The sequence below is a fragment of the Littorina saxatilis genome, linkage group LG6 (assembly GCF_037325665.1).
Source record: "Littorina saxatilis isolate snail1 linkage group LG6, US_GU_Lsax_2.0, whole genome shotgun sequence".
In the NCBI taxonomy this organism is placed as follows: domain Eukaryota; kingdom Metazoa; phylum Mollusca; class Gastropoda; order Littorinimorpha; family Littorinidae; genus Littorina; species Littorina saxatilis.
Window position 1 is genome coordinate 25,646,743 of NC_090250.1, and position 12,660 is coordinate 25,659,402.

General features: G+C 38.5%; 1 protein-coding gene and 1 long non-coding RNA gene across 6 annotated transcripts in view; both read left to right on the forward strand.

The window, feature by feature from the left end:
* Positions 1-12,660, forward strand: part of LOC138968826 (phospholipid-transporting ATPase IB-like) — a 103,946-nt gene that overhangs the window by 38,083 nt on the left and 53,203 nt on the right. For all 5 annotated transcript variants that reach the window (XR_011456291.1, XM_070341477.1, XM_070341478.1 and 2 more), the window contains 4 exons: positions 8,572-8,654; positions 8,928-9,033; positions 9,234-9,311; positions 9,848-9,958. Coding sequence is in view for 4 of the 5 variants with exons in the window: in XM_070341477.1 (XP_070197578.1) it covers positions 8,572-8,654; positions 8,928-9,033; positions 9,234-9,311; positions 9,848-9,958 (378 nt within the window). In the remaining variant the exon portion in view is untranslated. The remainder of the gene's footprint in view (positions 1-8,571; positions 8,655-8,927; positions 9,034-9,233; positions 9,312-9,847; positions 9,959-12,660) is intronic.
* LOC138968832 (uncharacterized) lies at positions 683-6,649 on the forward strand. Its single transcript, XR_011456293.1, has 5 exons — positions 683-722; positions 1,273-1,357; positions 1,519-1,604; positions 2,281-2,359; positions 4,963-6,649. It is a non-coding gene; the product is annotated as an uncharacterized lncRNA (long non-coding RNA).

A 12,660-nucleotide genomic window follows, 5' to 3' on the forward strand; every position in this document is an offset into this window, starting at 1 on the left:
TTGTACAAACAAAATAAAGAAAAAGACTTTGTTCAGTAGGAATTCACTTCAACCTCGGCAATGAAGATGGTCAGACTTGACTTCAACGCCTACTGAGCTAAGTCGTTTTCTTTTATTTCTCTCATAATTATTTGTATGTCTGTCCACTATAAAGACCATTAGGCCGACGTACTTATCCATGTTTCGTTTTGTCAAAAATCAAACGTTCCAATATCTAATTTTTCTTGAATTCAGATTTGTCATTGTTACTTAAAGTGTAACTAAACAAGCAAAAAGGAAAAACATCGTTCAGCAACCTTTACACTTTGATATGAAGAAGGGCCTCATATACTGTCGAACTGCGAAAAAAAAATTTTTTTGTCTGACTCTGACACTGTTTGACGGACATGTGAAGTGCGCGCCAGGAACGACAATCTTCTTAGTTTACCTGATTAATGCCCTTAATTTTTGGTTCTGGTACTTTCAGTTCCGGCTGTTGTCATCAATCTACCAAAATAAAAGATCAAACGGAGTTTTCGATTTTTATTTCATGGTTCAGAAAAATATTGCTTATTTTCTGAAGTCAACCGTTTTAGCGAATCTTTCTTTGATTCTTAAAAGTCATTTCAGATTTTTGAAAAATAGTTAACGGTTAGTAATTACCAATATATCGTAAACAAACATATCGATAGGTTTTGGTAAGAAGACACAAGTGCGATGAATGTGGTACCAGTATTTTTGTGGTAAGTAAGGATGCATTTCTTTGCTGTAAGCACATTTACAATGCACATTTAATCTGTTTCGCAACATAAACGAAAGCATGGTACAGTGCCGCTTGTTTGTGGTCTATCTTTTCGCGGCAGATGCGTAACAATTAGGGTCTCAGTTGGAAAAAGCTGCTCGGAACCAGAGCAGATTTGGCTTGGGTTCTTTGAGTGTGAATGATCGACGAGTGGCTTGACATTTTTAACGAATCATTACTGTAGCCTACTTGAAACCATCATCTGTTTCTGAATTTGTCATCAGTTATGATTGAGCAGTCTCATAGGAATCGTCCATAAAATGTTAAACCGAAAAAGGGCAGACGATTCTGAATCACACATGCTGCTGTACAAAATCAGATCTAAAACGATATTTTGAACTGCGACGTCTGCGTAAATGCCCTGTAACAAAATACCTTGTCCTGGTCATGTGTATACACATCAGCTTCTATTGGGAAGATCAGTATTTTATATTAATCACAAATACAAGATTAGAAATACATGTAGTTCTGAAGATCGCCTTTGATTTCAGTTTCAGCGGCAAACTAGCAGATCTGTCCAAACCGGCATCGTTTCATGGTTGAAACTTGAATAATCACAAATAGATCTGAGTGGGGGTAAGTTTTATAGTATTTCAATTTTTTACGGCAGTTTTATTTAAAGATAGTGTAGTGGATGTCTCTGGTGAAGACTACAGTTATATGAATTTTTTGTTGTAATATTAAAATGATTGTTCTTTATTTACACAATTGAATAATTTGTATTTATTTGTTTGCAGATGACGGCATACTGAGTGCTCCAAGAACATACGCCTGCTGGCATTTTGTGTCTTTTCTGAAGACGTCGAGGCAAGCAGAAGTCACGGTCCTGGCCACACACACACAATGACATGAACAATAAATGATAATTTTTTCATGGGCATATCCAGTATTAAAACTTTATTACCATGCAAACGCAACGATTAGAATTTAGAGAAGGTCATCGGTCACACACACACACACACACACTGGGCGGATCCGGAGGGTTCCGGGGTTTCCGGACCACTTAGGAGCCGGCCTTTGTATTCTAAGTGACGATTTTGGAAAGAAGTTGGCTAATTAGTTTGCTCAGGTTGCGCCAGATCGATCAATTGTCCTTGTTGTGATTCAAATTTTTCTTCTTAATATATTTACTTTTTTGGAAGGAGTATTAGGGGATGTTTCTTGGCTCAGATTGATCCATTTTCCTTGTTTTTATCAACATTTGTCGGAACCCCCCCCCCCCCCCCCCCCCAAGGAGGTTGAACGCTTCGCGTCTTCAACTAAACGCTTCGCGTCGTCAAATTGTCCCTAAAAGAAATTTGGAAACTCCCCCTTAAAAATGATGTGATCCGCCCCTGCACACACACAAACACACACAAATAGAGAAGTAATAAATGGATACAGTTTTTCTTTATTTAAATTACAATCAGATGTGGTCGTAGAACAGGCACTGTAAACAAAACCTAGCATGATATACCACTTGTGTGATGTTTCGGTCAATATCTTTATTTTCCTTTCAGAAATACATTGGCGTTTTGAATGTCAAGGGAAGTGATACAAATGCTGCAGCGGCCTATCAAGAACGCGAAGGCAAACAAGGTAAATACCTACTTCTGACATTAGTTTACTTATTAACTCTTTCTATACTGGCCATTATCTCCCCAGTCTCTCCCCAGAAACTGGCCAATGCATGGGTTTGCAAAAAAATTCTCAAAAATAAACAAAATCTAAACAACGAATTCGTAATCGTCTTGTGTCGTCTTTGTATTGGTGAGTACAGTAATCCTTTGTTTTTTTAAAAATAAACAAAACAAGATGCAGCCTTCAAACTCATAGGTTTTATTGTGAATATATTGCTAAAACATATGCCAAAGTTTGGTTTCATTGTTGTGAAAAAAAATAAAAATATGATGTCCAGAATTTATGGGTATATTTTACGCAATACGAAAAAGGGGGTATGTATTTTGACTTAGAAGCATTTTTTCTTATGAAGGCTCTGTTTGCAACAAAACTGTTTCTGTTTACTTGTATGAAGATTGTGCTTACACAAAAACATAACAAATACCAACTGATTTTTCATTTGGTGGTCATGTAAGCATTGTGAACATGTCCGAATAATCTGATCACACACCATGTGGTCGACATGCAGACCTGAACGGCCAGTGTATGGTGGCAGAGTTGGAAAATAGGAAAAGTCTTGATGCCAATCCTTCATCAAAAACCGAAGAAAATCGTCATTGTAATAAGTTTGCTTTATTCTAAATCAAACGACTAGGATAGATGACAGACACAACGACAAACACATTCAATTCTATGTAAAACATACACAATGCTCACGTTAACAAGCTGGCCATAACAATGTGCCCATCGTGCATGAAGTGTGGCTTTGGTCGGATCAGTAGCCGTGCTTTGTCTGCGATACTAAACATGAAATTTTGTTAAAGCGACGATTTAGCAATGTTGTTGTTGCTGCTGCTGCCTGTTCTTGTCACGACATCTCGTTTTTTCCCTCCTGATTCTGAGAAGAAGCTGTTTAATTGTGATATCAGGCCTAGGAACCCCTGATTTTCACTTGGAGCATTCTCAAAGAAACTTAGCGTATGTTAAGAAAAATGAGTGTACTCCACACTTTGTCTTTTGTTGTTCGTTGTCGTTGCATGTCTACCGTTCCACAGCCACCTACTATAGCTGATGGGGTCTATGTCGACCAAAAGAATGGGATTCACTGTAGGTCGAGTTCCTGTAGGTGGATTCTCTGTATACCTAAGACTTTAAAATTGGCAATCTTGTATACAGGGAATACCACAGGGTGTAGTTCCTGTAGCGTTTTGCTAATATCAATGAAAGTCACGTGATGCTTAGCGACATCGTTAGAATTTGATGTTTTTCGATCTTTTTTTGATATTTCTTAGAAATTCGAGTATGGTTTGCAAGTTTTATTGAAAAACTGCACCCTGTGGGATTCCCTGTATACTAGATTGCCAATTTTAAAGTCTTAGGTATACAGGGAATCCACCTACAGGAACTCGACCTACAGAGAATCCCACTCTTTTGGTCGACATAGACCCCATCAGCCCTACTATAAGTGCAAGTGTTAAATGACGTATTTCCACAAAAGACTGCTTGCAGAGAATCATGTGATGCCAATGACAGGTAAGGACATGTGGTAATACATATTACGTTTTGGAACCAGGGAAAAAGCAGCACAAATTATTTATCAACCAAATTGATTGACTTGTGCACCACGACAAAAGTTTTCTTTGATCCATAAAAGGTCTTTTGCCAGAAAAATTGCTCTGAACATCAAGTACCCTGCAAGTTGTCACACATTTACATTATTGAAATAAAAAGAAAACACACCAGTAACCAGGTTAGGTACGTTAATATCTATAATCAATATCTCGGCACGTTACTGCCTTCTTCGGGATGGTAAGCTGAACATTATTGAACAAAATAATCGGTTTAGATTGTATACTTTGATTCCTGAACGAAGAAGCAGAGGTACTGCATACAACTAGGACTGTAATATCAGCTTTTGCCTGAAACACACACACATACACTTATAAAATTAATGCAATGTCATTGTATGAAGCCAGAACATTCACTAACTTACATAGTTGGTCACACAATTACCCATCACTGAACAATAAATCGAAGTCGGGTGGATTCAATGACTAAAGCAGTAAAGGCTTTGAAAAAACCCTCATCACAAAACATCCCCCCCCCCCCCCCCCCCCCCCAAAAAAAAAAAAAAAAAAATAAATGAAATAAAACAGGTTGTGTATATAGCGCAGTAAACACCATGCAGACCTGCACAAGCAAAGATTTGACAGTGATTATCCTTGTTTTATATAGCACACATTTTCTAGTTTTAATCTCTCTCTCTCTCTCTCTCTCTCTCTCTCTCTCTCTCTCTCTCTCTCTCTCTCTCTCTCTCTCTCTCTCTCTCTCTCTCTCTCTCTCTCTCTCTCTCTCTCTCTCTGGAAAGTAATTTATTGACCTGTGGGTTATTTGCGTTTGTATACACATTGGTGATTTGTAAACTATGTTGAAAGAGATTGTCAAACAATATTATATGGGGTGTCTTAAAAAAAATGTATATCAACAAAATCTGTCATTATTATCAGGCACACGGTTTTAACAAAGCTATGTCACGGAATGCAACATAAGTGGCTTAAAAAGTCGTGTTTTTGTGTGTGCAGGATATTCGCTAGGACAGGACCTCAAGCTGAACCAGCACAACAGCGATGCATTCTTCCATGGCTTCCACAAAAGTCTTTCACCTATAGCGGGCATTGCATACAGATAGTCCAAAGAGGGTTAGGGTTACCCTAACCCTCCTTTTTAAAAATTCTTTAGACCAATTATCCCTCTGTTCCCATGTTAAACATGGAATAATTCTGGACAAATGCGAGGACGTTAGCTTTTTTTTATTTTATTTTTTTTATCATTTTACTTATCATTAAAACTTGTTTAGATTTCGATTCGTAAACCATTTACAGTAATCCTTTGTTTTTTAACTTTGTTCATCTTACCACAGTCACTTCGTTGTTTAGATTTATCATTAAATTTGTTACCATTATGCAGGAAAAATGTAGAATAAAACCAGGAGAGCTTTCGGTAGAAGATATTTCCTGTGTCAAAAGTTAATGCTTATTCTGATTAATGGGTGCTCCAAACTAAGTTATTTTGACTGCCTTATTCGAATTCATTTCCAAGACAGGGCTGAGAAGTGGAGAAGCTTAGGAGAATATCGTAAAAATTGTCTGGGTGTTTATGCAAAACTTTCGAATATGTCAGATTTTACTTTAGAGATTTTAAATACTGTTAACTGACAGAAATGCTATAACTTCTACACCAATTGACTGGATAACTTCATATTCAGCATACTTAAACTTGATTTTATGCATGTGCAGTTCACAAAGTGGCAAATTTGTAGGTTAAATTATCTAACTTTTGCAATCACCAATGACACCAACGCTTTCGTGTCTGAGGATTGCCCTGAACCTAGCTGTAACTGCATGCTTTCTTCAGGTCATCGATAGCCTGGGGGTTGAAGGGGATGTTTTTACATACTCAGACATTCAAAATAATCAAAAAGGTAAAAGCCTGAAGGGTTTAAATTAGGTAAAAATGGCTACCGCTCAATGTCAAAACTCGTTCTGTTTAGTCGACCCCCGAATTTGGAGAAAAAAATTAAAATTGCACAAAAGTCAGACCATTCAATTTACAAAATTGCCACTTACTGGAAAGGCAGAACATAAACTGAAGTTAATGAATACCATATATAAAATAATTGGTTCAACAGATGCAGAAGTAATTTGCATGGTTGTGGGTGTCCTTTTTAGGGGGGTCAACTCTGTAGAAGAGACGATTTTCTTTAATTATCAATCCGTAATATATTGTTTGTTATGCATAGAAGATTAACATTGACAAATACTTCAAGACTCCTCATTGATCTTAAGAAATGTTGTGGGTTTTTTTTGTTACTGACTGATTCACTTTCTATTCACTTTACTCTACATAAGTCACGACAAGAAAAGCAAGGGAGGTAATTTCTTCGGAAGAGGTAATTCTCTCCCCTCAGAACGATTGTTGTAGTTTGTTTGATTTTGTTCCCTTCTAATAAGTATTATTTAAAATAGATCTTTACATCTTGATGTGAAAGGCGCAGTACCCCCCTCCCCCCAGGATGTTAAATTCTAGGTTGTGTCCATGTAAAATCCTGATCCTAGTCAAGATCCGAGTTGGTTTTTCATGCAACTGTGCCTCTTTATGCCACTCAATTAGACATACTTTGCAATCCATAATTGCACGAAACTAAGTACAGGAAATACGTTGTTGTCGTGTTTTTAATATTACATAATGAAATAAAAAATGTCACAACTGGTTTCGTGTTGGGCTTTCTCTCTCTGTCTGAATCTCATAATTACTTCCTTCTGAGGCCTGAAATGTGTTGCAGGCATTGTTCAGCTTACATTTATTGTTACAATTTTTGTGGATATGTTATTAAGTGTGTCTGTGTTTCTATCATTCGTTATCAGTGTGGTTAAAAAAAAAAGCACACGTCAAAGTAATTTACCCTTCATCATTTTCAAAACATGCAGATACAGGTAATAAATATTTGTGATACTTTAAACAAATACAATGTTTGTTTGTTGCGTTTTTTCTTTTTTCAGAGCAAACACACATCCTATTTGTTCAAACGTGTATATTCTGCACTTTCTAATACCCTGCATGGATCTCCAAATCAAGAATAATGAAAAGTCGTCTAATAGCCCTGCAGCACTCACACGAACATGATAGAAGCTTGCATGCATGCACCCAGCAAGGGCGGATCAATTCACTTTGGAGGGGGGGGGGGGTGTTACAAAATGACTGCGAAGATACAAGTTGAAGGCGCCTAAGCCTCTAGGGGGGTCCGGGGGCATGCCCCCCCGGAAAATTTTTTTATTCAAAGAAGCAAAATAGAGCTATCTGGTGCATCCTGATTCAATAAATTACCTCTTTTTTTTTGGGGGGGGGGGTTACGTAACCCGTGTAACCCCCCCCCCCCCCCCCCCCCAGATCCGCCCTTGCCCAGGCTCGCTGTCTTCGGCTAAAAGAGCTTACCGTTGGATCTTCGCTCAGACAAATGTAACTGTCTTGTCCACTTGCTCCTGTCGCATAGATCTGCAATGTGCAACATCATCTTTGATTAATAAGTCTGAGGCACAGACAAACACACACGCGCGCACATTTGCGAGAGAATGCACGTCAGTCTATTCAATCAAACAGTATAAAAACATACCACAGACGTGGTGGTGGAAACTGGACATTCGCCGTATAACAAAATCAAGAGATTCATTTGTGTGTGTATGTTTAATCAAAAGTTCATCTTGCTCCCGTAAAAACTTCGAACAGATCTATTAAATTCTGAAATCCTTGACAAGTTTTTTTTCCAATCATCTGTATCTGACCGAAGTAAAAAAATTTTTAAAAATCAGCCAGTACACGCATCTACCCCCTTACACGACAATACATATGTGGCGAAAAAAGGAATCGAGAGGGGGGGAACAAGGAATAAATTAGATCCAGAAATAATTCCACTTCATCATTCCAAAATTCAAGTGTGAAGTGATCAGATACTGTGGTAAAGATACGTGCTTAGTACAGTATCACAACTAAAAATACAAGCCCTAGGGTTTTAAATCAAGGAAACAATTAAAGTTAAGGAAAGATCAACATAAATGTCGAGAACATGTAAAATATTGTACTTACAATCCGTTTCAGCATGCTCTTCGAATAATAATCTCCCAGTCAGCCTCGTGCTTACGACTTCGACAGGATGTTGCCTCTCACGCTGAGCCAGTACATTTGGAGTGAATTCAAAGGCCAGAGATGCAGTACAAGCACATTAGTTAGATCCAATTCATTTACATTGCTACCTTGCCCAATTTATGGCTATTTCTGTTGGTAACATCACACATGTGGCAAGCAGTGCTTGTTGCTGACTCTGCTGGGACAGGCAGCAGACGATTTTATTTAGGAACCAAATTCTGATTGGTTAAAACATAAAACCGGAACTCAAAGTACCACTTGTTCTTTGGAAGTATCAAATCAAGAACAGATAAGCAGGTAAATCTGAAATGGGTTCAACACTTTTAAAAAATCGTAGTAAATCAGAAAACACAGTAAACGTTGGAAAAATCGTCCAGTATCGCTTCTACAGGTCTATACTTGGACAAAACATAAAGCAATTCAGTAAAGCTGACACTTCAAAATGTCTGTTTAGTTACACTTTAAAAACCATATTGTGTGTATTGTTGCAGGCGCTGAGACATGCCTTGTCGTGTGACTGTAGAAAGGACTTTTTGGACATTGCCCTGTCCTGCAAATCTGTCATCTGCTGCCGGTAAGAGTACCACGTTATTGTGCAATATGTTATTCATTGATATGTGTGTGATTGCACTGTATATTATGTTATGTTGTTGTTGTATTTTCTTCCAATGATTGTACAGTGCTTTGAGCAGGGTTAAATCCTGAATACATGCGTTTTTAAAATAGTATGCATTATTTATTATTACATTTCTAACAATTATTTTTAACTAAAAAATGTCTGTACATGTGTGTGTCTGTGTATGTGGTTGCCTGCATCTCAATGCTTTTATATGGCGCTCGTTTCCAGAGTGTCCCCACTCCAGAAAGCAGAAATTGTGGACCTGGTGAAGAACGCCCAGAAAGCCATCACACTGGCCATTGGGGATGGAGCCAATGATGTGGGCATGATACAGGTTGGATTCCGTCTATCCACTCTTCTTCTTTTTCTGGGGTGGCAGGGAGATTGTGTGTGTGCACGCATGCGCGTGTGTGCGTGCACGTGTGTGTGTGTGCATGCATGTTTTCACCTGCTTACTTAAAAGTTTGTGTTGTTGAACTTTTGTGGAACAGTTCTGAATTTGGCCATCATGAATTGAAAATTTGTTTTTGACAGGCAGCGCATGTTGGTGTTGGAATCAGCGGTCTTGAGGGTCTTCAAGCAGCCCATTCCTCCGACTATGCCATTGGTCAGGTAAGCATCCGTATTCTTCTCCTTCTTCTTCTGTGTCTGCGGGCTGCAACTCTAACACGCACTAATTTGGGTTGCACAGTGTGCTTTTACGTGCATGGCCTTTTTGTGCCGGCAGTTGGATTGTTTGTTTGTTTGTTTGTTCGTTCATGGGCTGAAACTCCCACAGCTTTTACGTGTATGACCGTTTTTACCCTGCCATTTAGGCAGCCATACGCCGCTTTCGGGGGAGCATGCTGGGTATTTTCGTGTTTCTATAACCCACCGAACTCTGACATGGATTACAGGATCTTTTTCGTGCGCACTTGGTCTTGTGCTTGCGTGTACACACGGGGGTGTTCGGACACCGAGGAGAGTCGGCACACAAAGTTGACTCTGAGAAATAAATCTCTCGCCGAACGTGGGGACGAACTCACGCTGACAGCGGCCAACTGGATACAAATCCAGCGCGCAACCGACTGAGCTACATCCCCGGATTGGATTGATCTGTTACAAATGAATGACAAGCTGATTTGATACTTGATGATGATTGTGTGCAGTTCCGATTTCTCCAGAAGTTGCTACTGGTTCACGGAGCGTGGAGCTACAGCCGCCTGTCTAAACTCATCCTGTACTCCTTCTACAAGAACATCTGCCTCTACGTTATCGAGGTAGGCTCATCAGTTTATACAAATCTAAACTTATAAACAAAAAGAGGACACAGCAGTAACCAAATTAGGTCTTTCTTTATTAATATTTCAGCAATGACAAACTGCCTTCTTCAGGATGGTATGATGAAAGTAATAAAATCTTAACTTAGTCCTCAAAGTGACTTGTGAATGATCTTGTTCTTGTTCGTTTTTCAAAACCAACAAGTAAGACAATGTTTTATGTCTTTTTCATATAAACTTGGCCAAAAAATTATTGCAACAAATTTCAAACCCAAATTAAAGCATTAATCCCTGTGTCATTTCATTAAAACTGTATTTGCCAGTTAAGACCGTTCACTTAACCTCCAGGATCACCTTTTGAATTAAATATTTCTTTTACAGGGATCACGTGACCGCCGCTCAAGTAAGGGTACCCTCAAAATCGACCAGACAAAAACGGAAGAGCCGAATGAAAAATTGACAAGAAATCACAATAGGCAAAACTTTGCAACTTTGACATACGAGAAGAAAGTCAAACCAATTATCTACCCTGAATAGATTGTTTTGTTTTGCTACCTTGCTTATTTCGCGTGCTATGCTATTCCTACTGATGCAGGTGTCGATCGCAAGAGCGGTCAAAAACGGGACTTTTTGCACCATTTTTTAGGGGTATCATGACAAAAAGCGCTACATTTTAGCAATGACTTAGTGGATTGCTTTGAAACTTTCGGAATATTTTACCAACATACTAGAGATACTTCGAGCGAAATTATGGATTGTTACAGGTGTTTGTTAAAATGTTATGCAATTTTTCGAAAGAAGTTTTTAATCTCGTCATAGGATTGTTCCCTTGGGTCCAAAAAATTCATGACTTTGCATGTCTTTAGAAAAACGATTGATACACACACTGCTAAAGTTTTATGTGCATGTAAGCACTGCCGCAAATTTGCTGGGCCTGTAAACACGCTACATATTTAAGCGATGATTCTGGTGCCACAGCGATGCCCAGCCAAGCGTGACCGTAGCATGTTTTAAGAGGCACCCAGCGATAACAGCTATAAGCGCGAAACAGCGTGAATGTTCCATTTTTTTCTCATGTGTTTGCATGAATAGCAAATTAACGCCAGCGGCTCCACGCAAATGAAACTTAGACAGAATCTGTATCAATCATTTATCTGTGGATATACAAAGTCATGAATTTTTTTAAGACAAGTGAGAAATCCTATGACAAGTTTAACAACATTTTACGAAACATTGCGTCACATCTGGATAAACAACCGTAACGATCCAAACTTTCGCACGAAGTATCTCTAGTATGTTGGTAAAATATTCCGAAAGTTTTAAAGAAATCCACCAAGTCATTGCTAAAATGTAGCGCTTTTTGACATGATACCCATAAGAATTGACGTAAAATGTTCCGTTTTTGACCGCTCTTGCGATCGACACCTGCATCAATAGGAATAGCATAGCACGCGAAATACGCAAGGTAGCAAAACAAAACAATCTATTCAGGGTAGATAATTGGTTTGACTTTCTTCTCGTATGTCAAAGTTGCAAAGATTTGCCTATTGTGATTTCTTGTCAATTTTTCATTCGGCTCTTCCGTTTTTGTCTGGTCGATTTTGAGGGTACCCTTACTTGAGCGGCGGTCACGTGATCCCTGTAAAAGAAATATTTAATCCAAAAGGTGATCCTGAAGGTTAAGTGAACGGTCTTAACTGGCATATACAGTTTCAATTAAATGACACAGGAATTAATGCTTTAATTTGGGTTTGAAATTTGTTGCAATAATTTTTTGGCCAACTTTATTTTTCATGTCGTTTTTGACTAATGAGATAACTTTTCTTACAGTCTAGGGGTACAGATATGCTGATTTGGTGTTGCAAGTAGTTTATATGGCTCTTTATAAAGTTAATGCGTTCTGTTCACCATTGAAAAGTTCCTATCTGACTTTTGTGCTTCTGTACTTTCAGTCATTTACTTTGGAAACCAAAGATATTTCATGAAGTTTTCTGCTCTGGTATCTGTTTCCTTGCCTTCATGTTTGAAGACAATGCCTCTTGATGAGAATAACTATAAGAATGGAATCACAACAAATACTGACATTGTACTTTTGGTTTGTTATTTTCATTTAACTAGTTAGATTGTTGCTTAAAGATTTTATGAGAAAGAGCCTTCCTGTTTGTCAAGACGCTTTTCACATTTGAATGAATTTGCCGATTTAATGATGCTTGGCTGAGCTTGTGCCTTCTTTCAGTTCTGGTTTGCAGTAGAAAATGGATTTTCAGGCCAGAGTTTGTTCCAGAAGTGGACTTTAAGTCTGTACAATGTGGTATGTTAGGCTGACTTGAGTGTGTCTTCTGTCCATGTCAGAGTATGCAGCCCGAAACTATTGTCAGTTGGCTTTTTATGTGACTGAACTCTTTGTGGTCAGAATTTCAACTGAGACCATTATTTTTAATAATCACTGAGACGAGGTGTGTAACCTCTTTATTCCTCCTATCTTCAGTTATTCAAAGAAAAGAGGAGTTTTTTTGCGAAAGTTTGATCGAATCCAATTCACTCAACCAGTCAACCTGCGCAGGCGATCGATTAATGCGCGGTTATATAGTTCCGTACAAATCATTCCATTCTGTTAACACTTCTTGTCAGTTTCCCTGTTTTGGACTAAAATCAAGTACACAGATATGCTGTTATTCTGCTGTGGCGGTAAAGGCAGATAT